Here is a 27,189-nt window from a genome sequence, read left to right on the forward strand (position 1 = left end):
CAAATTATCTTAAGTTTTGTGTGGAATCAGAAGAGACCCCGATAGCCAGGGGAATTTTAAAAAAGAAAACCATATCTAGGGGCATCACAATGCCAGATTTCAGGTTGTACTACAAAGCTGTGGTCATCAAGACAGTGTGGTACTGGCACAAAAACAGACACATAGATCAATGGAACAGAATAGAGAACCCAGAAGTGGACCCTCAACTTTATGGCCAACTAATATTCGATAAAGGAGGAAAGACTATCCATTGGAAGAAAGACAGTCTCTTCAATAAATGGTGCTGGGAAAATTGGACATCCACATGCAGAAGAATGAAACTAGACCACTCTCTTTCACATACACAAAGATAAACTCAAAATGGATGAAAGATCTAAATGTGAGACAAGATTCCATCAAAATCCCAGAGAAGAACACAGGCAACACCCTTTTTGAACTCGGCCACAGTAACTTCTTGCAAGATACATCCACGAAGGCAAAAGAAACAAAAGCAAAAATGAACTATTGGGACTTCATCAAGATAAGAAGCTTTTGCACAGCAAAGGTACAGTCAACAAAACTAAAAGACAACCTACAGAATGGGAGATATTTGCAAATGACCCCTCAGATAAAGGACTAGTTTCCAAGAGCTATAAAGAACTTATTAAACTCAACACCAAAGAAACAAACAATCCAATCATGAAATGGGCAAAAGACATGAAGAGAAATCTCACAGAGGAAGACATAGACATGGCCAACACGCATATGAGAAAATGCTCTGCATCACTTGCCATCAGGGAAATACAAATCAAAACCACAATGAGATACCACCTCACACCAGTGAGAATGGGGCAAATTAACAAGGCAGGAAACCAGAAATGTTGGAGAAGATGCAGAGAAAAGGGAACCCTCTTACACTGTTAGAGGGAATGTGAACTGGTGCAGCCACTCTGGAAAACTGTGTGGAGGTTCCTCAAAGTTAAAAATAGACCTGCCCTACGACCCAGCAATTGCACTGTTGGGGATTTACCCCAAAGATACAGATGCAATGAAACGCCAGGACACCTGCACCCCGATGTTTATAGCAGCAATGGCCACAATAGCCAAACTGTGGAAGGAGCCTCGGTGTCCAACGAAAGATGAATGGATAAAGAAGATGTGGTTTATGTATACAATGGAATATTACTCAGCTATTAGAAATGACAAATACCCACCATTTGCTTCAACGTGGATGGAACTGGAGGGTATTATGCTAAGTGAAGTAAGTCAGTCGGAGAAGGACAAACATTATATGTTCTCATTCATTTGGGGAATATAAATAAGAGTGAAAGGGAATATAAGGGAAGGGAGAAGAAATGTGTGGGAAATATCAGAAAGAGAGACATAACGTAAAGACTGCTAACTCTGGGAAACGAACTAGGGGTGGTAGAAGGGGAGGAGGGCGCGGGGTGGGAGTGAATGGGTGACAGGCACTGGGGGTTATTCTGTATGTTGGTAATTGGAACACCAATAAAAAATAAAAAATAAAAAAAATAAAAAATAATAAATAAATAGTAAGTAAGTATATGAAGGAGATTAAGAGTAGATCCCCCCCCCCACCCGCAACTCAAGATGCCAATAAGGAGGTTTTAATTCCAATGTAGTTAACACATAATGTTATGTCAGTTTCAGGTTAAGTGTATGCTTATCTTTGAACACTGAGTAATATATGGAATTGCTGAATCCCTATATTGTACACCTGAAACTAACATGTAACACTCTATGTTAACATTGGAATTAAAAAGAATACAAAAAAACCCCTGTAAACAAATAATAGAAAAGTTAGACTAGAAATTCTACTAGTCAATTAGATATATCTTCCCAGAATGAGATAATTTTTATTTAAGTTTCCTATATATTTACTTAAGTTTCCCGTACATTTTTATAATTTGTTTTAGAACCAGAAAAGAATTTACAAAATTAAAAATTACTTTAAAATAAATAAAGATTTTAGGGGCTCTTGGCTGGCTCAGTCAGTACAGCACATGACTCTTAATCTCAGCGTCATCAATTCAAGTCCCACACATTGGGCATTGAGCCTATTTAAAAATAAATTTTTTTAAAGATTTAAAAAAAATTCTAAAATGTTTCAAGTGAGAAAAGTTGAATAAAATAATAAATATAATATACTCACCACCACGACACAAATTTGTTAACATTCTGCTCATTGAAATTAGAATCTGAATGCAAATTTCTAACAGAAATTATTCCTTTTTTTCTCTGGAGCTCTGATTTCCTAAAAGCCCATTATCCTATAAACACTTACTATTCTAATTTGAAATTGTTAGACCAAAAAAGATTTTAAAATTCAATCTCAGTGAAGGAAAAAAGTTTACAATCTTATGAGCAATTTCCAGGAAGCTAGATTTATGAAATAAGTTGCTGTCTGAAGACTTTCAGCCTGAAAAAGCATGTAAATAGTCACTTTTGCTATTCACATGACAAAAGGAAAAAGAATGAAAATTAACGTAATTTGAAAATGCCATACTTTGAGTTTTTAAAGCAATAGTTTATCTCAGATATAAATTGAAAAAAAAAAAAAAACTTCTCTATGTCCAACCTAACAACTTTATAATAAGTTAAAAATGTATCATACCTTTCTGTTTCTGATATAGCCACTATATATTGCCTCTTTATTTTTCTCCTTCTTCTCAAAATCTTCTTTAGAAAGTACAAGTTCATGAACATCTTGGGAATCTGCAGGTTTGCTTATCATCTGTTAAATATTTAAAAGTACTTTTAAAAATTCCTAACTAAAAGTTAAACTGGTTAACACATTTAAACAGAATCAACCTCAAAATATTTTTAATCAACTTTCATTTATAAGAAATCTTTTTACTTACTCTGGCTGATTGTCCAACAAAGAAAACAGCTTGTTTGCCCCCAACACCAAAATAGGAAATATCACTATTTAAACTGCGTGGCACCGGTACTGGACGAACATATCCTGAATGATCACTAAAATAAAACATTAATGCAGTGAATTTAAAAAAGCTACTTAACTTAGGCACCAAAGGAAATTGTTACAGAACTTTTATTAAGAGCTAATAAAATTATTCCCATGCTAAACAACACCCCTAATCAAGGTAAAAGAATCACAGCCCAATGTCAAAATATCATCTAATCCAGTGGTTCTCAAAATGTATTCCCCAGACCAGTTGTGTTATCAGCATCAGCAAAAAACTCAAGAAATCCACATTCTAGGGCCCATCCTACTAAATCATAAACTCTTTCAGCAAACAAGACCAAATAAATATCTACTGTCTAAAGAATATATATCCTGCTGCCCTTCAAAATTGTTTACTGCTTCAAAACTTATAAAAATATTCTCTGAAGAATATAGGAATTATAGCAATGACAATCTTATTTCCATGTATTATGACAAAAGAACCTCTTGTTGGCACCATTAACAACACTCTGGAGATTAGGCATCCCTAGTCTCCCAAAATACAGGCTAGCTCTCCAGGGACATCATTTCCCAGTATCAGATATAAACAATTAGGGGTGAGGCCAGAACCCCTAATACACTCAATGTAAAAGCAGAAGACCAGACGTGGCATAGCTAACAAGAATTAGGGAATACAAAGACATATATTCAAAGAACTTACCCATAAGAAATAAAAAAAAAGGAACAGAAAATATCAAAATGGGTATAAAAGACATGACGGACTAAAGGAAAATACCTCACAAAAGTGTAGTTCTAGAAGAAAGAGAGAGAAAATGGAAAAAGCTACAAATATTGGTTGACAGAAACTGGGGAGTGCAGGAAATAGGGAGAGGTTATAAAAGAATAAAAACTCTCAGGTATGAGATGAGTAAAGTCTGAGGATCTAGTCACTAATATTAGTGTATAATGGGTATCTGCTAAGCAAGTAAAACTTAAAAATACTCTCACCAAAAAAAAAAATAAATAAAGGGTAAATATATAAGGTAATGACGTATCAATTAACTAGAGGAAAGGAATCTTGTTTAAAGGAAAACCAGAGGGATCCCTGGGTGGCTCAGCGGTTTGGTGCCTGCCTTTGGCCCAGGGCGCAATCCTGGAGTCCGGGGTTCGAATCTTGTGTCAGGCTCCTGGCATGGAGCCTGCTTCTTCCTCTGCCTGTGTCTCTGCCTCTCTCTATCATGAATAAATAAATAAAATCTTAAAAAAAAGAAAAAAGGAAAACCAGAATACAGTTCAATATTTAATAAATATCAATGTAAAATGTGTAAAAACAAAAGATCAAGACAGGAAAAATGGCATGTATAATGCTGTTGTGATATACTAATATTCTATGTCAAGTGGTATAATAGTACTTGAGATAGACTATGACAAATTAAAGATACATACTTTGATTCCTAAAATTCTCAGTAGAACAAGAGTAACAACTAGTAAGCCAACAAAGCAATAAAATAGAATTAACACGCAAAATACTCAATTTGAAATAAGGTAGAAATAAAAAAGCCAGGAACAAACAGCAATAATTAAAGCTATGTAATTGATTCAAACACCCCAAATAAAAGGCAGAAATTGAAATTTTAAGACACATGTAAATGCTGCCTAATATAAAATAATAGGTTAAAAAGTTGGAAAAAGAGTTAGCATTCTTAACACTAATGTAAAGAAAGCTGGAGTAACTATATTAACATCAATGTTGATAAAAGATTGGGCAGCCCTGGTGGCCCAGTGGTTTAGCGCTGCCTTCGGCCCAGGGCGTGATCCTGGAGACCCGGGATTAAGTCCCACATCGGGCTCCCCGCATGGAGCCTGGTTCTCCCTTTGCTTGTGTCAATGCCTCTCTCTGTGTCTGCCATGAATAAATAAATAAAGTCTTAAAAAAAAAAATGCTGATAAAAGATTATTACCAGGAAATGAAGAAAAAGCAATAAAACAAATACATGGATAAATTAAACAGACCACTCTTCTCCTCTTGAGTTTTTAAAATTAATTTAGACTGCTAAAATCAAAATATCCCTATTTGATATGGTTTTCAATGTGTATAGAGGTAATACTTAAGAAAATTAAATTATAGGATGCCTGGGTGGCTCAGTTGGTCAAGCAACTGCCTTAGGATCCCAGGGTCCCAGGATGGAGTCCCACATCAGGCTCCCAGGAGTCTGCTTCTCCCTCTCCCTCTAACGATTCCCCACTCCCTGGTCATGCTCTCTATCTCTCTTAAATGAATAAAATCTTTTAAAAAACAAAGAACACTAAATTATAAATGGGGAGAGTAAAGGAACCTAAATAATTTGGTAATACTTCACTTTCAATTTACTTTAAATGGTAAAATAGCTTTATTAGTACATATAATGTTTTGTATGAATACAGGATTCCCTAGAGCATGCGCGTGCACACACACACACATACACACCAAACAAAAAAATACTCAAAATCACTTTATAAAGAAAATAGTAGAGAGGGGGGCAAGATGGCAGAAGAGTAGGGTCCCCAAGTCAACTGTCCCCACCAACTTACCTAAATAACTTTTTTTTCTTTTTTTTTTTTTACCTAGATAACTTTCATATCATCCTGAAAACCTACAAATTCAGCCTGATATTTAAAGAGAGAACAGCTGGAATGCTACAGTGTGAAGAGTTCACGCTTCTATCAAGTTAGGAAGACAGGAAAAAAATAAAGAAATAAAAAAGGATCACAGGGGTAGGGGCCCTGCGAGGAGCCAGGCAAAGGCCGGGCAGCGAGTGCCCTGAGGGCAGGAAACCCCAGGCTGGGAGAAGCAGAAACACCAATCTTCCCGGATAGAAAGGCGCTCCCAGGGAACTCGGGCTGGATTGCAGGAGGTAGGGATGCCCTCAGGCTCCCAGGGGCACTAACAGAGGAACTGCGCGGGAAAGCGTGCTGCACACCATGGGCCGAGCTCCCTAAACGGCTGGAGTGCAAGCTCGGCGGGGCCCCCAGGAGCAGCTCAGGTGGGGTGGCTCAGGCAGCGGCTCTGTGGGGAGGGGGCTGCACAGTCCGAGGAGCACGATTCCAGCAGTGCAGGTCGTGGACTCAAGGTTGCCGGGGGACACAGTCCAACATCCAGCGCTCCCCCCGGACAGGAGGAGGCCGAGAGGACATAGGGCAGCAAGGACCCTCCTGCTGCCGGGTGCCCCCGAGCTGTACAGATCAGTGCCCCCTACTCCTGGAGCATCCAGGCCCCTGTGGACTGGGAGCTGCGGTAGTTAACTGCAGGAGCTGACTCCAGAGCCGGAGAGCTGGTCGCCGCCACTGTTGTTGTTTCTCCTGGTGTCACCTTGTACCTGGGACTGAGCAGGGGCAGCACAGGATAAACAGCTCCCACTGAGCCATGCACCTGGCAGGGGACGGGGCAGCCCCCCGCGGGTGCACAACCTGAGAATCACCACAGCAGGCCCCTCCCACAGAAGACCAGCTAGAAGGACAGGGGAAAAGCAAGTTATTGACCAAGCAGCACTGGAAAGTTCCAGGGGAAGTCGAGGGATTTACAGTATACAGAATCAGAGGATACTCCCTCTTATTTTTTGTTTTCTGTTTGTCAAACCCCCCCCCCCTTTCTTTTCTCTTTCTCCTTTTTCCAGTACAACTTGTTTTTGGCCACTCTGCACTGAGCAAAATGACTAGAAGGAATAACGCACCACAAAAGAAAGAATCAGAAACAGTACTCTCTCCCAGAGTTACAAAATTTGGATTACAATTAAATGTCAGAAAGCCAATTCAGAAGCACAATTATAAAGCTACTGGTGGCTCTAGAAAAAAGCATAAAGGATTCAAGAGACTTCAGGACTGCAGAATTTAGATCTAATCAGGCGAAATTAAAAATCAATTAAATGAGCTGTAATCCAAACTGGAGGTCCTAGCAACGAGGGTTAACGAAGCAGAAGAATGACTGAGTGACATAGAAGACAAGTTGATGGCAAGGAAGGAAGCTAAGGAAAAAAGAGACAAACAATGAAAAGATCACGAGGATAAGTTAAGGGAAATAAATGACAGCCTCAAAGTAAAAATCTACGTTTAATTGGGGTTCCAGAGGGCACCGAAAGAGACAGAGGACCAGAAAGTGTATTTGAACAAATCATAGCTGAGAACTTCCCTAACGTGGAAAGGGAAACAGGCATTCAGATCCAGGAGATAGACAGATCCCCCCTAAAACCAATAAAAACCGCTCAACACCTGACATTTAATACTGAAACTTGCAAATTCCAAAGATAAAGAGAAGATCCTTAAAGCAGCAAGAAACAAGAAATCCCTAACCTTTAAGGGGAGAAGTATTACGTTAACAGCAGACCTCTCCACAGAGACCTGGCAGGCCAGAAAGGGCTGGCAGGATATATTTAGGGTCCTAAATGAGAAGAACATGCAGCCAAGAATACTTTATCCAGCAAGGCTCTCATTCAGAACAGAAGAGAGATAAAGAGCATCCAAGATAGGCAGAAACTGAAAGAATATCTGACCACCGAACCAGCTCTGCAAGAAATATTAAGGGGGACTCTGTAAAAGAAAGAGGAAGTCCAAGGAAACAATCCACAAAAACAGGGACTGAATAGGTATCATGATGACACTAAATTCATATCTTTCAATAGTAACTGAACGTGAATGGGCTTAATGATCTCATCAAAAGGCACAGGGTTTCAGACTGGATAAAAAAGCAAGACCCATCTATTTGCTGTTTACAAGACACTCATTTTAGACGTAAGGACACCTACAGCCTGAAAATAAAAGTTTGGAGAACCATTTACCATTGAAATGGTCCTCAAAAGAAAGCAGGGGTAGCCATCCTTATATAAATTAAAGTTTATCCCAAAGACTGTAGTAAGAGATGAAGAAGGACACTATATCATACTTAAAGGATCTATCCAACAAGAGGACCTAACAACCATGAATATTTATGCCCTAAATATGGGAGCTGCCAAGTATATCAATTAATAACCAAAGACATACTTAGATAATAATACACTTATTCTTGGTGACCTGAACATAGCGCTTTCCACAATTGACAGATCTTCTAAACACATCTCCAAAGAAACAAGAGCTTTAAATGACACACTGGACCAGATGGATTTCACAGATATTTACAGAACTTTACGTCCAAACGCAAATGAATACACATTCTTCTCAAGTGCACATGGAACTTTCACCAGAATAGACCACATACTGGGTCACAAATCAGGTCTTAACCGATACCAAAAGATTGGGATCGTACCCTGCATATTTACAGACCGTAATGCTTTGAATTTAGACCTAAATCACAAGAAGAAGTTTGGAAGGATTTCAAACACGTGGAGGTTGAGGACCATCCTGCTAAAAGATGAAATAGTCAACCAGGAAATTAAAGAATTAAAAAGATTCACAAAAACTAATAAAAATGAAGATACAACCGTTCAAAATCTGTGGGATACAGCAAAAGCCGTCCTGAGGGGGAAATACATCACAATACAAGCCTTCATCCAAAAACTGGAAAGAACTCAAATACAAAAGCTAACCTTGCACCTAAAGGAGCTGGAGAAAAAAACAGCAAATAGATCCTACACCCAGCAAAAAAAAGAGAATTAAAAAAGATTCAAGCAGAACTCAAGGAAATCAAGACCAGAAGAACTGTGGAACACATCAACAAAACCAGGAGTTGGTTCTTTGAAAGAATTAATAAGAGAGATAAACCATTAGCCAGCCTTATTAAAAAGAAGAGAGAGAAGACTCAAATTAATAAAATCATGAGAAAGGAGAGATCACCACCAATACCAAGGAAATACAAACGATTTTAAAAACTTATTATGAGCATCTATACACTAATAAATTAGGCAATCTAGAAGAAACGGACACATTTCTGGAAAACCACAAACTACCAAAACTGGAACAGGAGGAAATAGAAAACCTGAACAGGCCGATAACCAGGGAGGAAATTGAAGCAGTCATCAAAAACCTCCCAAGACACAGAAGTCCAGGGCAGGATGGCTTCCTAGAGGAATTCTATCAAATGTTTAAAGAAGAAACCATACCTATTCTACTAAAGCTGTTTGGAAAGATAGAAAGAGATGGAGTACTTCCAAATTCATTCTATGAGGCCAGCATCACCTTAATTCCAAAACCAGACAAAGACCCCACCAAATACCCCTGATGAACACAGATGCAAAAATTCTCAACAAGATACTAGCCAATAGGATCCAACAATATATTAAGAAGATTATTCACCATGACCAAGTGGGATTTATCCCCAGGATGCAAGGTTGGTTCAACACTCATAAAGCAAGCAATGTGATTGATCATATCAGCAAGAGAAAAACCAAGAACCATATGATCCTCTCATTAGATGCAGAGAAAGCATTTGACAAAATACAGCATCCATTCTTGATCAAAACTCTTCAGAGTGTAGGGATAGAGGGAATATTCCTCAACATCTTAAAAGCCATCTATGAAAAACCCACAGCAAATATCACTCTCAATGGGGAAGCACTGGGAGCCTTTCCCCTAAGATCAGGAACAAGACAGGGATGTCCAATCTCACCACTGCTATTCAACATAGTACTGGAAGTCCTAGCCTCAGCAATCAGGCAACAAAAAGAAATAAAAGGCATTCAAATTGGCAAAGAAGAATTCAAACTCTCCCTCTTTGCTGATGACATGATACTCTACATAGAAAACGGAAAAGACTCCAACACAAGATTGCTGGAACTCATACAGCAATTCAGCAGTGTGGCAGGATACAAAATCAATGCCCAGAAATCAGTGGCATTTCTATACACTAACAATGGGACTGAAGAAAGAGAAATTAAGGAATCAATTTCTTGATTGATTAATCAATTGTAAATTAATTGCACCCATTTACAATTGCACCCAAAAGCATACGATACCTAGGAATAAACCTAACCAAAGAGGTAAAGGATCTATACCCTAAAAACTACAGAACACTTCTGAAAGAAATTGAGGAAGACACAAAGAGATGGAAAAATATTCCATGCTCATAGATTGGAAGAATTAATATTGTGAAAATGTCAATGTTACCCAGGGCAATTTACACATTTAATGCAATCCCTATCAAAATACAACGGACTTCTTTAGAGAGTTGGAACAAATCATCTTAAGCTTTGTGTAGAATCAGAAAAGACCCCGAATAGCCAGGGGAATATTAAAAAAGAAAACCATAGCTGGGGGCATCACAATGCCAGATTTCAGGTTGTATTACAAAGCTGTGGTCATCAAGACAGTGTGGTACTGGCACAAAAACAGACACATAAATCAATGGAACAGAATAGACAATCCAGAAGTGGACCCTCAACTTTATGGTAAACTAATATTCGACGAAGCAGGAAAGACTATCTACTGGAAAAAAGACAGTCTCTTCAACAAATGGTGCTGGGAAAATTGGACAGCCACATGAAGAAGAATGGAACTAGACCATTCTCTTACACCAGACACAAAGATAAACTCAAAATGGATGAAAGATCTAAGTGTAAGACAAGATTCCATCAAAATCCTAGAGGAAAACACAGGCAACACCCTTTCTGAACTTGACCACAGTAACTTCTTGCAAGATACATACATGAAGGCAAGGGAAACGAAAGCAAAAATGAATAATTGGGACTTCATCAAGATAAAAAGCTTCTGCACAGCAAAAGAAAGGATACAGTCAACAAAACTAAAAGATAACCTACAGAATGGGAGAAGATATTTGCAAATGACCCCTCAGATAAAGGACTAGTTTCCAAGATCTATAAAGAACTTATTAAACTCAACAGCAAAGAAACAAACAATCCAATCATGAAATGGGCAGAAGACATGAACAGAAATTTCACAGAGGAAGGCATAGACATGGCCAAGAAGCATATGATAAAATGCTCCACATCACTGGCCATCAGGGAAATACAAATCAAAACCACAATGAGATACCACCTCACACCAGTGAGAATGGGGAAAATTAACAAGACAGGAAACAACAAATGTTGGAGAGGACGTGGAGAAAGGGGAATCCTCTTGCACTGTTGGTGGGAACGTGAACTGGTACAGCCACTCTGGAAAACTGTGTGGAGGTTCCTCAAAGAGTTAAAAGTAGATCTGCTCTACGACCCAGTAATTGCACTGCTGGGGATTTACCCCAAAGATACAGATGCAGTGAAATGCCGGGACACCAGCACCCCGATGTTTAGAGCAGCATGTCCACAATAGCCAAACTGTGGAAGGAGCCTCAGTGTCCCTCAAAAGATGAATGGATAAAGAAGATGTGGTCTACATATACAATGGAATATTAGTCATTAGAAACGACAAATACCCATCATTTGCTTCGATGTGGATGGACCTGGATGGTATTATGCTGAGTGAAATAAGTCAATCGGAAAAGGACAAACATTATATGGTCTCATTCATTTGGGGAATATAAAAATTAGTCAAAGGGAATAAAGGGAAAGGAGAGAAAATGAGTGAAAATATCAGTGAGGGTGATAAAACATGAGAGACATCTAACTCTGGGAAATGAATAAGGGGTAGTGGAAAGGGAGGTGAGCGGGGGGTTGGGGTGACTGGGTGATGGGCACTGAGGGGGGCACTTGGCGGGATGAGCAGGGTGTTATGCTATATGTTGGCAAACTGAACTCCAATAAAAAAATTTAAAAAAAAGAAAATAGTAAAATATAGAATAGAAAAATATGTTCAAGTAATACATAAAAAGGTCTGAGAAGAGAAATGAAAAATAAAGGGAATAAATAGAAGTTATAACAGGACATACTTAAGGCCTAATATATATAACAATAATCATAGTAAATGTAATGGTACATTAAATAGAATTGGCATAGTGAATTTAAAAAGTGTCAGCTTTTCTTTTTCATTCATATTTTGCCTGGTATATCTTTTCTCATCCATTTTCTTTTAACCTACTTATAACATTATATTTGAAATGAGTTTATTGTAAACAATATACAGTTGGGTTACTTTTTTAATTCACTATGCCAATTCTATTTAATGTACCATTACACTTCAAAGCAAGAAAATTACCAGGGACAAAATAGCATTACATAATGATAAAAGGATGCACTTACCAAGAATGTATAACAAGCATATGTATACACAAAATAACACAAGTTCAAAATATACAAAGCAAAAATTCAGAGAACTGAAAAAAGAAATATACATACCTGCATATAAGTGGCGAACTTCAATATCCCTCCCTTAGTCACCACCTCACAGAAAACCAGCAAGGATATAAAAGAACTAAACAACATCACCGACCAATGGAATCAAACTGACATTTACAGAACACTCCTCCCAACCACAGCAGAATACATATTCTTTTCTAGGAAACACAGAAAATTCCCCAAAACAGATATTTTGGAGCACAAAACAAATCTTGACACATTTCAAAGAGTATATATAGAGTATGTTCTCTGACCATAATAAAATCAAACTAGACATCAACATAAAGACAAAATGAAAGTATGTTAAGAACACTTGGAAATTGAGTAAAATTCCTAAAACAATCTATAGATCAAAGAACAAGTTGCTAAGGAAATAAAAAATACACCAAACTCTAGGAAAATCAATATATAGTATTATCAAAACTTGTGAGATGTGGTGAAAGTAGTTCTTAAAAGAAAATTTTAGGGGCACCTGGGTTAAGGGGCTCAGTCAGTTAAGCATCTGACCTTAATTTCAGCTCCAGTCATATTTCAGGGCTGTGAGATCAAACCTTGCATCAGGCTCCACACTGGGCTTGGGGCCTGCTTAAGATTCTCTCTCTCCCTATTCCTCTGCCCCTCTTCCACCTCCCTCTCTCAAAAAATAATAATAAGGGCAGCCCCGATGGCCCAGTTTAGTGCCGCCTTTAGCCCAGGGCGTGATCCTGGAGACCCAGGATGGAGTCCCATGTCAGGTTCCCTGCATGGAGCCTGCTTCTCCCTCTGCCTGTGTCTCTGCCTCTCTCTCTCTGTGCCTCTCATGAATAAATAAAATAAAATCTTTAAAAAATAATAATAATAAAGAGAAAAAGTAAATTTATAGCACAAAGTATTCATCTTAGATTATTTGAGATTTATCTAAACTTCCACAACTCAAGACACTACAAAAAAAGCTAAAATAAACCCAAAGCAAGAAGGATATAAGAGCAGAAATCAAAGAATTTGAAACCAGAAAACATTTTTTTAATTTATTGAAGCAAACATTGTTTCTTTGAAAACATTATAACTATACACTAATAAACTTGAAAATTAATGAAATGGACTGAGTAAAATATAACTTACCAAAAGTAAGTAAATAATAGCCTAAATATTCCTATTAATTCTATTAAAGAAATCAAAGCAATAGTTAAAAATTCCTCCTGCAAGAAGCTTAATAGACTCGAATGGCTTCCTAAGTGAGTTTAAAAACTCAAACTTTCAAAAAAGAAAAAAAAAACTCAAACTTTTGTAAGTGATGGAAGTGTGAATAAATAAATATAATCACACTAGAAAACAATTTGCCAGGGATCCTGGGTGGCTCATTTGCTTAAGCATCTGCCTTCGACTCAGGACATGATACCAGAATCCCAGGATTGAGCCCTGAGTCAGGCTCCCTGCTCATCAGGAAGTCTGCTTCTCCCTCTCCCCCTGATCCTCTCTGCACGTCCCAGGCTTGTGCTCTCTCTCCCTCTAGTCCGTTCTCTCTCTCTAAATGAATAAAATCTCTAAAACAACAAGAACAATTTGCCATTACCTTGTATATTGGAGCTTTCATCTTCAAAACCCACAAATTCCCTTCTAGTATCTAAGAACTTAGGTAGATTTGGACTGGCAAACATATATAGCACTACATAACAGTTATACACACACATGCACAAACAATCATACAACTTATAGGACAATAGTATACTACTCATAATGCTAATAACTGTGATTAGGAGAATCCAAATGCTCACTGACTGGAGACTGGATACAGTATGATTTAAGTATATGCAAAAGAACATTAATGATTATGAAAAAGAATAAACTACAAACCCACACAAAGTTAAACTTTTAGTAACCTAATTTTAAGTGAAAATACAAGTCCCTCATAGAACTGCAAATAGTATGACTATCATTTTTTGCAGCATCAAAAACCAAACAAAACTAGGTTTTCTAAAAAAATAAAAACAATTCAATATAGTGATTAACTTTGGTGGGAAGAAAAACGAAAACAAGGGAGCACACAGATATAAGTTACAGAAAATGTGCTACTCATTGGCTTGGGTGGTAAATTCTGGTTATTCAGCTTATTAAATTTTTCAATAAATAAACCTTAAAAAATTCAATGCCTGAATTGATGAACTGTTATAAACCAAAACTTGTAATTAATCAAATTCTATGAACCTTACATCTATTAAGAAAAATAAAAAATGAGTCAGAGCACCTGAAGCACGCAACTCTTGCTTTTGAGGTTGTGAGTTCATGCTCCACGTAGGTTGAAGAGGTAACTTAAAAATAAAATCTTTAAGAAAAAGTAAACGGGTTCTAAGACTTTAATTACTATGGCAATACTAGGAAAGAGGCTGAAAATACCTGCTGCCCACCCCCAAATATATCTTAAAACATATATGGGAAGTATACAAAAGTTTAGAGAGAGAGGAGCTGAGAGATAAAACAACACACACATACTTAAATTGATTCAAAACTAAGAAATTCTGTTCACTGAGAAGGAATGGACATAGTCACCAGGAAATAAGTCTCCTTTCAACCCAAACCATCCATGCAAACCTAACCTAAACAAAAACTCTATCATGGCAAAAAAAAAAAAAAAAAAAAAAGGTTGAGAATACAAACCTCTAGTAGGTTCCAGACTTCTGTAAATAAGTCCACAAAGTTTCCTATATTCACCTTCAAGGCTTATGTAAATACCCCTTCATAAAGGTAAGTAAAAGAGGAAAATAATCTAAGACCTTAAGATAAATTTTGCATTACAGAAGCAATCTTCTGGAGAATTTAGAAAATCACTTCCCTCAGGAATAAATTCACATCACAGTACAAAAGAATTTCAAAAAATATCTCATTCATATTCTTGATACATGTAAAATGACACTATATCTTTTGAAATAAGAGTATTCCATTAGAAGAGAGAAACAAAATTGCAAGGAAACAAATCACAAAAGGGGATGGAAGAAAGAAAAAGGAATAGGAGAGGTAATCAAATTAGTAAAAGAAACTAAAAATAATATAAGTGGTTGCCAGGAAATAGGGTAGAGTGACTACATATGTATATTTATATCTCACGGTCTCAAATCTACCAAAGGGAATAACCCCACAATAAAGAAAGATTCACCTTCAACATAACTGACAAATGGCCAGATTCCTATTACAGCTTCTGGAATAAATCTGTGTGACACAATGAAAATAACCAAATTAAAGTAGGATGCCTAAATATTACATACTCACCCTCTGAATTCAAACAGCACAAATATCAAAGTAAATGAAAGTTCATCTTAATTAGCAGAAATATACTGAAGACAGAGGAGTTTTTTCTTTAGGAAAATTAGGGTAAATCCTGTCGAGGGTCTATTTCTATAGCCTAAAAAATGGCAAGGGAAGTGAGCCATGTGGCATGCTATTTTTATTTTCCAAAACCATTAGCTCCCTAAATTGAGAACCTTGTAATTGCTGAGCAAGTTGAAAGTGCAGAAAGTAGCTCTAATCTAACACATCTGAATTAAGACCACCCAGCAGACCTAATGTGTTACTTCTTTCTTCCACAAAATAATTAAGTGAACACACGTTCTTAGGTATCTAATTTAACTTCTAAGACAATGATTATAATAGAGCCTGAGTGATGATGAGCACATTTTCTATTCTTGTAATGTTCTACATGTCAATAGAGGTTTAGATTACACAGGTGAATGCATGTGTCAAAAATCAGTTAACAAAGTAAACACTTCCATAATGGTAGAGTATGAATCTATGAAAAACTGCTCATTGATAAAAACAATGAGAACATCTGAAAACACTGTCAAAATCAACATTTTCAAGGCTTGGAACAATCCAAGATGCGTTTACTCAAGATACACAGCTGAATCTCAGTAAGAACAGTGAGCTCTGTGGTGTTTTTACATGCCCTGTCCCATTTTCTTCTCACCAGCCCCACAGAAGCCTTGAAAACTGATAGCCTTGTAATAGATGGTGGAAACCAGCCACCCCAGAGTCCCTGGAGTTCCCCCAAAGCCCCTTCCTCATACAATTGTCATTATTAGATTTGTCTGACAATTCCCTAGGAACCTCCACTTGTAGGCTTTGTCTTTATTTCACCTAACTCAGAACTTAATCATTATGAACCACTTTTTCACTGGGTCATTTGTCAAAAACAATCAGTGGCAATTGTTTACGATCACAGCTGACTAAGGCAATGAAAATAATCAGGAGAAAATAAGAATCTGGCCAAAAACTTACAAGGAAAAGCTGGAGAATGAGAGGTCCATAGTGACTTTTAAAAGTTCCAGCATATTCAAGAGACTAGAAAAAGTCATACTCATATACTGGGCTATATACATGCTCAAGAAAGCATTCAGAAGGCCCTAATCTCTCATTTCTGGCTGACTTTGAGGTTCTGTGCAAGCAAGAACTAAAGACTAAGACACAGTTGTAAACTTCCTGGCCAGGAAGTTCCTGTAAGAGCATTAAAAACATACTCCAATATGTAGATAGAATCCCTTGACAAAAGCTGGAAAGACTTAATGGTTCAGGACATTTAGGGAAATGTCCAATTATTAGCTGACCACTAAGTTACATAATGATTTCAGTGACAACACAAGATAAAGAAGACAGATGTTACAGGAGTGCCTAGGTGGCTCAGTTGGCTAAGTGTCTGCTTTTAGCTCAGGTCATGATCTCAGGGTCCTGGGATTAAGCTCCACATTAGGCTCCCTGTTCAACAGGGAATCTGCTTCTCCTTCCCCCACCCCCACCCCTCATACATGCTCTCTCTCATATAAATTTTTTAAAATCTTAAAAAAATAATAATACAGATGTTACAGAATTAGAGGGGTAACTACACAAACAACAACAACAACAACAACCAGAAGCAACAAACAACAAGCCCTGAGGAAAGGGATGAATTTGATTTCTAGAGCTGCCATACTTTATTATTCAAATGGTCTTATTCTCAACAAAAACATTGGGCCATGACAAAAATATTAAAGTACAACCCATACACAGGAAAAATAGCAGTACGGAAATTGTATCAGAAAAAGCCCAGACACTGAACGTACAAGACAAAAGTTTCAATCAGCTATTTTAAAATGCATTCAGTGAGGATCTCTGGGTGCCTCAGCGGTTTAGCGCTTGCCTTCAGCCCAGGGCGTGATCCTGGAAACCGAGGATCAAGTCCCATTTAGGGCTCCCTGCATGGAGCCTGCTTCTCCCTCTGCCTGAGTCTCTGCCTCTCTCTCTGTGTCTCTCATTAATAAATCAATAGAATCTTTTAAAAAAAATTAATAAAATGCCATCTAAAAATAAATAATAAGTAAATAAATGCATTCGATGAACAGAAATCATGAAGTAAATAATGAAGTATGAGAACAGTAACAATGTTTCAGCCAATAGAGAACAAGAGATAGAAATTATTTAAAAAAAAAAAACAAATGAAAGTTCTGCTATTTAAAGAAAAAATAACTGAAAGGTAAAATTCAGTTAAGTGGCTCATGAGGAGATCTGATTTGGGAGAAGAAAGAATTAGTGAACTTAAATAGAGGTCAATTGAGAGACTCGGTCTGAGGAACAAAAAGAAAAAAGAATGAAGCAAAATGAACAGAACCTCAGAGACATATAGAACACTATCAAGCATATTGATATATCGATAACATGAGCCAAAGAAGGAAAGATTATCTGAAGAAATAAGAGCCAAAAAATTCCCCAAATGTGATGAAAAACAATTTACAAATCCAAAAAGTTCAACAACCACCAAGGAGAATGAACTCAAAAAGATCCAAACCGAGACACATCAATATCAAACTATTAAAAGCCAGACAAAAAGAATCTTGAAATCAGAGAGACTAGTCACACACAAGGGATACTCAGCTGATTCTTTATCAGAAACCATGGAACCAAAGGCAATACGCTAACATCTTCAAAGTGTTAAAAGAAAAAACCCATCAACCTTCAAAAATGAAGGATAGGTTAAGGTTTTCCCAGATAAACAAAAACTAAAGGAATCTGTTGCTAGTAGATCTGCCCAAAATAGTTACTGAAGATTGTCCTTTTTACAATTCTATCTTAGATAAAAGTGCATAAAGCAGTAACTATAAAACCATGTTGATGTAGTTACAATGTATAAAGATGTCATTTATATAAAAATAATAACAAAAGAGTGGGAGGGGAATGAAGCCATATAGGAGCAAAGTTTTTACATATTTACTTAAAGTAAGTTGGTATTTATCCAAACTGCATTGTAAGATGTTAACTGTAATCCCTAAAACAACAACAACAACAACAACAAAAAAAAACTAAAAATCAAACCAACAACTATTTAAAATATACTAGTGATTAGTGAGGGAGGGAGAAGGTAAAGGGTCACAGAAATGACTACAATGGGTAAGGGTTTCTTTTGGAGTAATGGAAATGTTCTGGAATTAGTGGTGATGGCTGCATAACTTTGTGACTAAACTTAAAACTTCTGAACTGTACACCTTTTAATATGGTGAATTTTATGGTATATGAATTCCATGTCCATAAAAAGTAAATAAATTCAAAGAAGATAAGCTTATGCTGATGTAAGCATTTCACTGTAAATTTTACCTCAAAAAACAGACTCTAGATAATGGTATCAAAACTTTAAGCATTAAGAGAAAGTTTACAGATATCTGTAATTTATTTTGAATTTAAAAAATTAAAAACCTGAACTGATGATTAATAGGATAGATAACATGAGAAACCAATGGTCAATGGTAGAAAGTTGTTATAAGTATCTGGATATTCACTGAAGAATTTAAACTCTTCTGTAAGTTTGGAAATGTTTATCAAATGCTGAGGAAAAGAACAGTGCTGAGGAAATACTCAGATTCAGGTTGTGGACCTTTCTGCAACTAGCCTGAAATCCACAAAAACAACAACAGCAACAACAAAAACCAGTATCGTTAAAGACACAAATGTGACAAATTATTGTAGAATAAAGGAATCCAGAGAGATATGACAAAAGGGGAAAAACCTGATTATGGACATTTTATATTTTGAATCAAGGATAAATTTCTCAGATATGATAGTCGTATTATGGTTGAGAATGTCCTTGTGAAGAAGATAATTTCAAATGATTTAGGAAGAGAATGTGTACGTGCATCTAGATAGACGATAACAAATGTGACAAAACATTAACAACTAATAAATTTGGCGAAGGACATATGCTTCCTAATATTGCTCTTTCAACTTGTTAGCTTTAACTTTTTCCATATAAAATGGGTGGGAGGAAGGGTAGTAGCAAGGTGAGTGAGATCATAAAGAATACTGGCAAATTAGAACTCTCACTTCATTTCCTCCTATTCTCCCCTTCATATACCACACTTGTCTCCTTCCTCAGTCTCAAACAGAACAAGCTGATCATAATTTCAGAGTCTGTCTTTCCTGGTGTTCTCTCTATTTAGGGTACTCTTCCTCCAGATCTTTGGCTGTTTTCTCCTAATTATTCAAGCCTCAATTCAAATGCAATCTCAAAGAGACCCTCATCTACCTTAAAAGATGTCCATCAGGCTCTAACATATCATCTGATATTATCTTAACAGCAATAATCCATAACTGGCATGCTTATAAATTTTTTGTGTTTGTTTTTCTCTACAACGTAAGAGATAGGTCAGCAGACTCAGCTGTTTTATAATTTTAGGCTTTCCTTTCTTTTCTTCCATAGCCTATATCCTATGACATCCACCTTTGTACCAGTAAAAACTTAACTGGAAACAGAAAAGCAACTGGTAATTTTTTCCATAGGAGTAGAAGTTAGGGGAGTGAGGAGAAGCATGTGAAATTAACAGAAATCAGAGTGGGTATGTCAAAGGACTGACACCAGACTCAAAGGCAGTATGGGTATATAATAGCTACAACAGCGGATGGTTAACTAACCTAATACCTAAAAACCTAGGACGAAAGCAACAGCAAGCTTCTTATCAAAAATTAAAATTTCCCTAACATTAAAGTTTAAAGGTTTAGGCTGTGCTAAGACCTAGAGAAAAATCAAAGTCCATGTCCCATTAATTCGGTTAAGATTAACATTATAAATAGCACTTCTTTATCTTCCATTTCATTTAAGACATTTTTCTAAGCTGCCAATCTACCACCTGATAATTTCTACTACATGCTAACTTCTATCCTAAGGCTATAAAAGACAGTGGTCTTTGCCTTCTCTATGGATATTTTATAAATCCTTAAAGTGGCACATACTTGCGAATATAATGAAAAAGAATGGCTGTAGAAGTTTGAAGCTAAGAATAAGAGAGTAGTAACTAATATAATAGCTTATATAGCTTATATTTACTGATGTCTTACTATACCCTATCCTAAGGATTTCATACAATGTAAGAATTCATTCATGTGGTTTACACAAAACCTTATGAGGTATTATCCACATTTTACAGATATGTAAACTGAAACTCAGAGAAGTAAAATACCTTAACCAATGTCACAGAATTATTAAGGCTAGATTCAAACCAGGCCAAATGATTTCAGAGCCCTTCTTCATTATAGTGCCTCTTACTATGACATTGTAAGTCTTTACAAATTCGATAAAAACTCTGGGTGGGCAGCCCCGGTGGCCCAGCAGTTTAGCGCTTGCCTTTGGCCCAGGGCGTGATCCTGAGGCCCCAGGATCGAGTCCCACATCGGGCTCCCTGCATGGAGCCTGCTTCTGCCTCTGCCTGTGTCTCTGCCTCTCTCTCTCTCTCTCTCTCATGAATAAATAAAATCTGAAAGAAAGAGAAAGAAAGAAAGAAAGAAAGAAAGAAAGAAAGAAAGAAAGAAAGAAAGAAAGAAAGAAAGAAAGAAAGAAAGAAAGCCACCTCTTAAAAAAAAAAAACAAAGAAAAAAACTCTGTGGGTGTTGAAATTACAGAAACAAGAAGGCATATGTGCTAACTTTATTAATTTTTAACTTTGTTAAGATTAATCCTTAAATTTGGGTGATTCTCTTTAACATAATAAAGAGCTAAACAAGACATAAACAAATATTGCTTAATAAGAATACCAACATATTCTTCCAAAGTATGTTACCTGAAGTACATGACATAGCTAAAAACAGCTCTCACTGGAATTCAGTTAATATCCCAAAGACCTGAATCTTTATATTCCTCACAACTTCCAGTATATTTTATTTCCTCTATGGCATCCTCATTCAGGTACTTTCTACAAGCATATTCTGATACAAAACTTCTGCCTAGACTCTATTCCCTAACAGCTATGAATATTCTATAAAGCAAAGCTCTGAATGGTGCTTGGGTGGCTCAGTTGGTTGAGTCCCCAACTCTAGATTTCGGTTCAGGTCATGGTCTCAGGGTCATGGGATTGAGCCCTGTATTGGGCTCTGCACTCAGTGCAGTCTATTTGTCCCTCTCCCTCTGCTCCTCTCCCCACTTTCTCTCTCAAATAAATAAAATCTTTAAAAAAAGAAGAAAAAGAAAAGCAACAGAGAGGTCAAGAGAACAAACGTGGTTCATTTAGACACTTTGCAAGTGGCATCAGATGATTTCTAAAGCTTAGTTTAAAACCATCCTAGGTAGCCCAGGTAGCTCAGCAGCTTAGCGCTGCCTTCTGCCCAGGGCGTGATCCTGGAGACCTGGGATCAAGTCCCACATCGGGCTCCCTGCATGCAGCCTATTTCTCCCATTGCCCCCCACCCCCTCTCTGTCTCTCATGAATAAATAAATAGAATTAAAAAATAAAATAAAAAAATAAAACCATCCTACTGGGAGCCTGGGTGGTTCAGGGGTTGAGTGTCTGCCTTTGGCTCAGGTCATGATCCTGGGGTCCTGGGATCAAGTCCTGCATCGGGCTCCCCATAGGGAGCCTGCTTCTCCCTCTGCCTATGTCTCTGTGTCTCTCATGGATAATTAAAATCTTTAAAAAAAAATTAAAAAATAAAACCATCCTACTGCTCTAGGAGCCAAACAGCTCTCATCAAACTTTAGTAAGGAAAGGGGGAAAGTTCCAAAGTACTTAAGATATCATGATAACCCCTACGTATCTTAGGAAATGCAAAAAGAATTGGAAGAACATAATATTATGTAGTTTTGACTGTCTCTATCGATAATAAACATATTATGTAAAAAAAATCTAAGTATATGTGGTGATAATATATATACTGATAATGTCAACCTCCAACACACCATGTACAACTAAAGAAATATTAAGAGTTCTTATAAGCCCTTATTAAAATTCCCAGTTGCCCATCAAAAAGTGAGTAAAGTTTTCTAACCTTTCAAAGTCACCTTGCCTTGTGAATTTTGACAACCTATACACGGCCCAGTTGTTAAGCTGTTTAGAGGTCATTCCTCTTCCATTATCTATCACTGCAACAGCGGGTTTTCCTTGTGTTTCATCAAAAAGCTGCAAAATAAGTTCAAAAAGACAGGAAAAGTCAAATCATTATCAAAAATATATAAAGTTAAAAATTAAAGAATTAAATGGGCTCACTCATACACTGCTGGTGTAAGTGTAAATGTATTACAATTTACTAAAAGATACTATATAAATCAAAGGCCTTAGAATTCTTCATGTCCTTTAATCCAGAAATTCAATTTCTTAGATTTTAGCTTAAGGAACTAATTAGAGACATATACAAAGACCTATAAGGATGTTCATGCCAGCATTGCTTACAATGACAAAAATGTAGAAAAAAATCTAAATCTTCAACAAAATATACATAATTTATAATACAGTCAACAAATTAAACTATAGCAATGGAACATTACACTGCAGAATATTCATGATAGGGCAGCCCAGGTGGCTGAGCAGTTTAGCACCGCCTTCAGCCCAGGGCGTGATCCTGGAGACCCGGGATCGAGTCCCACGTTGGACTTCCTGCATGGAGCCTGCTTCTCCCTCTGCCTGTGTCTCTGCCTCTCTTTCTCTCTGTGTCTCTCATGAATAAATAAATAAAATCTTAAAAAAAAAAAAGAATATTCATGATATGGCAAATGTCTATATTGTAACGCCAAGGGAAGGTAGATCACAAAAAAACCAAAATGTACCCTATGATCACACATACATGTATACATATTTATAGAAAAAAGGGCACATAAAAATTTTAATATTGAAAAGACATCAGATAATTATTTCTATTTTTAGTTTTCTAATTTCTACAACCAACTTGTAGTACTTTTATAAAAGGGAAAGTTAAATTTCTTTATAGTATTATTATCTTACCAATTTGATCTGTATTCTTCTAATACCAGTGTTTCTAGAAGTAGCAGACAATGAATTGTCAATTAATTCTGCAAGAGCAAATGCTGGAAGACAATAAGAAGACATTACTGCTTAACTTTTCCTTCCCAAACACTTCACTTAAAAGTTCAAAGTAGAAGAAACTCTGAAGTACCTTAAGACATCACTTTTATTTTCCAAAGAGCTAGAATTAAAGTATTATCCTGATCCTAATGATATAATACAAAATAAAGGCATCATCACCAATCACCACCAGCATAAAAAAGCAGTCATCAACCAGTACTTGTAAGGTACTACACGGCATGAGTCAGCCAGCCATGATTCCTGGCTTCAAGGAGTTTATAATCTAAAGACAGACATACAGACAGAAGACAAACAGAAGACCATAACCATAAAATCAAATACTAGTTCGTGGTATGTAATACATCATGCACAAGTCAAAAGTGAACACATTTAGAGATGGGGCGGGGCAGGGGTTGCAAATATAAAGCAACTATAAAAATGTCTATTAAGAACTTATATATAGATATCATATGATTAATGGCAACCTGTCAAATGGCAGGATGTTTCTAACTGACACAAAATTGCTAATTATTTCCTACTACACAACCAACTTGATACTCAACTTATCACTGGCTCTGTATTATTAACTAATATTTTCTTTAAGGTCATTACTCAAATTATTTCCTGCTTTTATTTTCTTAAAGAGGAGAACACACCAAATTTATGTCTCTTACTTCTACTGAAGTGTAACCCAACTAACACTGTAATTAATCCATAGAGTAGCACCCCAGCAAGCATTCCACACTCTGAACACTGCTTATAAACTAGAAAGAAGTTACTACAAATCAGATATAAGGATTTGGCCAATGGTAGGTAAGTGTAGAAAATGGGAGAAGAGACATTGTAGGAAATGGGAGGGACACTGTTAAGAAATCGGAGGCAAAAAAGAGTTAAAAGAAATTTGAAGGGAAGAAATTATTAGAATTTGGTATCAACTTAGATATAAAATTAAGCCCCCCCCCACACACACACACACAGAAAGAGAAATCCAAGATAGTTTTGAGTCTTTCCTCTAAAAAGACTGGATAAATGGTCACATTTCTCATAAAGGGAAAATTCAGAGAGGAAGAAAAAAAAACATTCCATTTTAGATGTGATACCCTAACACTGTATCAAGCTCAATGAGTAGAAGTGTTCCATAGGGAGGGAGAACAGATACCAGGCTTAAGAGAATAAAAATGGCCAGACTCAAGAATTTTTGCTTCTCTGACAGAATAGTTAAACCTTGGATCAGCACATTAAAAGTATTAAAAAAAGAGCAATGTGACTTGAAATATCCACCATATGGTCACGAATAACCAAAAGCACCATTAAAGGCAAATGAAATAAAAGCAGGGAAAGACCTAGGAATGTAGTGCAAAATCACAGTAATCAAAGGAAGGGGTTAAACAGGGAGATTTTCTGCTTGTTCATATAATGACAACAGGGATGAAAACTGGTACAACAATCTGGAAGGTAATTAATCTACATCAAAAGTCTTAAAAATGAACCTACCTATTGACTCCATGGTTACACATTTAAAAATCTATCCCCAGAGAAAGAATTAAAGATTCATTAAATATGCAAATATTTAAAAACTTATTTTCAAGTATTATTCTAGGAACAGAACAAACAGACAAGAATCCTGTTCTTGTAGAGTTAACCTCCTATTTAGAAAGATGGAAAATGACGAGAAAGATGGAAAATCAATGCAATCATACAATACAATAAAAATGCAATACAATCATAATTAACAAATGGTGGTATATGTAATGGAGAAAAGAGTGAGAGGGGGGAAAAAAGAGATCAAATAACAGTAAAGTCATTGAGGGAACACAGCTGCAATCTTAAGCAGGGTGATCAAGGTTAAATTTTGTTGAGAAGGTAATGGATAAAGAGATAATTATTAAGACTCTGGCTTTTATTCCCAGTGAAATGGGAAGCCATCAGTGTTTTTACTATAGAAGAGTAACATATCTGACTTCACAAACATTATGTGGACAGGTATAAAAAGAGAGATTAATTAAGAGTCTACTATATAATCTAGGTGATGATTCCTCAAGATCAGGTTTTAGAAACAAAAGTGGTAAGAAACTGTCATTTCTATATAGACATTGAAGATAGTGCCAACAGGATTTTCTGACAGACTGAATGAAAAGTATCAGACAAAGAAGAATCAATTTGATTTTTGGCCTAAGCAACTGAAAGAAAAGAACAATAATCAATTTGGATTGGAAAATTATGTGTAGTTAGGATTCAGTGAACCAATCAGGTTCCCATCTTAAGTTAATCTAGTAGAGATACCACATGGGCAGTTGGATAGACAAAATTGGAATTCAGGAGGTAAGTCTGGCATTATTTTCAATATTTGACTAAAAATGAGCATTTCTGGGGTGTCTGGGTGGCTGAGTCAGTTAAGCATCCAACTCTTGATTTTAACTGATGTCATGATCTCAGGGTCATTAGATATAGCCTTGCGGTGAGCTCCACAGCCAGTGTGGAATCTGCTTGAGATTCTCTGTCCCTCTCCCTCTACCCCTTCTCTCGCTCGTATGCTAAGTGGATAAATAAAATCTTAAAAAAAAAGACTACCATTTCTATCACCTCCACTGAGGAGTCACTGCCATAAAGATGGTATTTAGAAGCATAATATTGGACACAATCACTAAGGACCTAAGAGAAGATAAGGGACCAAAGTCTAAGCCATGAGGCACTTCAATTTCTTTTTTTTTTTTAATGAACTATTGGGACTTTTTTTTTTTTTTTTAAATTTATGATAGTCACACAGAGAGAGAGAGAGAGAGAGGCAGAGACACAGGCAGAGGGAGAAGCAGGCTCCATGCACTGGGAGCCTGACGTGGGATTTGATCCCGGGTCTCCAGGATCACGCCCCGGGCCAAAGACAGTCGCCAAACCGCTGCGCCACCGAGGGATCCCGAGGCACTTCAATATTAAGAAGGTTGAGAAGGCAGAGCAATTAAATCTCAATTAAAGAAAAAGATGGGAAGAACAGAAAGAAGCCAGCCAATGAGGTAGAAACAAAACAGAGTATGGTTTTTCAAAACCTAAGTGAAGATTATTTTATCAAAGAAGAAAAATGATAAACTGTGTCAATACCGTGAGTAAAATGGGAACTGAAAACTGATCACTGGATTTAGCCACCAGTGACCCTCAGAGAGTAAGTACAAGAAAGCAAATAAGAGAGAATGGGAAGTGGAGCATCACTGTTGTTAGTAAATACAATCAACTCTTTTGAGGAATTCTGCTAGAAATAGGAGTAAAAAAACTGGGCAGTAGCTGCTAAAAGAATATGATGTTTTTAAGATGGGAGAAGTAAGATGGGAGCTTTTTTGTATATAAGGAACAGTATCAGGGGCAACAAGTAGACTTCAAATTATGTAGTTCCTCTGCTAGGGTTCAAGCTCTGTAATTTCTCTGCTAGGGTTCAAATCCTGGCTCTAACACTTACTACCAGGGTGGCCTTTCTCAAGCTACCTAAAATCTTTTAGCCTCAAGTTTCTTCTGCAAACTAGGGTCATTATGTAACATTAGTCACCACATAGGATTAAGGATTAAATGATATAATATTCATACAGAACTTGGCAAAGCGGCTGATAATAAAACCAGTACTTAAGGTGAGGATGTGTACAGTTTAGACAAAAAATATTCAGTCATGTTTAACAACAAAAAAGACTAAAAACAACCTAAATGTCTCAAAGAACACTGTTCAAAGAAATTTCTATTATATAGTTTGTAAACACTAAAAACAAATATACATTGACATATATTTAAGCATTTAAGCTATTCATTTTATTTTAAACAAAAAAGTAGACTA

The 27,189-nt window shown here is 36.7% G+C and overlaps 1 protein-coding gene across 10 annotated transcripts in view; it reads right to left on the reverse strand.

Annotated features, from left to right (window-relative positions):
- Positions 1–27,189, reverse strand: part of SMCHD1 (structural maintenance of chromosomes flexible hinge domain containing 1) — a 146,321-nt gene that overhangs the window by 108,908 nt on the left and 10,224 nt on the right. For all 10 annotated transcript variants that reach the window (XR_012032366.1, XR_012032365.1, XR_012032364.1 and 7 more), the window contains exons 4-7: positions 23,295–23,377; positions 22,345–22,475; positions 2,862–2,976; positions 2,615–2,734 (exon numbers count right to left, since the gene is read on the reverse strand). Coding sequence is in view for 6 of the 10 variants with exons in the window: in XM_072828948.1 (XP_072685049.1) it covers positions 2,615–2,734; positions 2,862–2,976; positions 22,345–22,475; positions 23,295–23,377 (449 nt within the window). In the remaining 4 variants the exon portion in view is untranslated. The remainder of the gene's footprint in view (positions 1–2,614; positions 2,735–2,861; positions 2,977–22,344; positions 22,476–23,294; positions 23,378–27,189) is intronic.

This window comes from Canis lupus, chromosome 6 (assembly GCF_048164855.1).
Source record: "Canis lupus baileyi chromosome 6, mCanLup2.hap1, whole genome shotgun sequence".
NCBI classification, from domain to species: domain Eukaryota; kingdom Metazoa; phylum Chordata; class Mammalia; order Carnivora; family Canidae; genus Canis; species Canis lupus.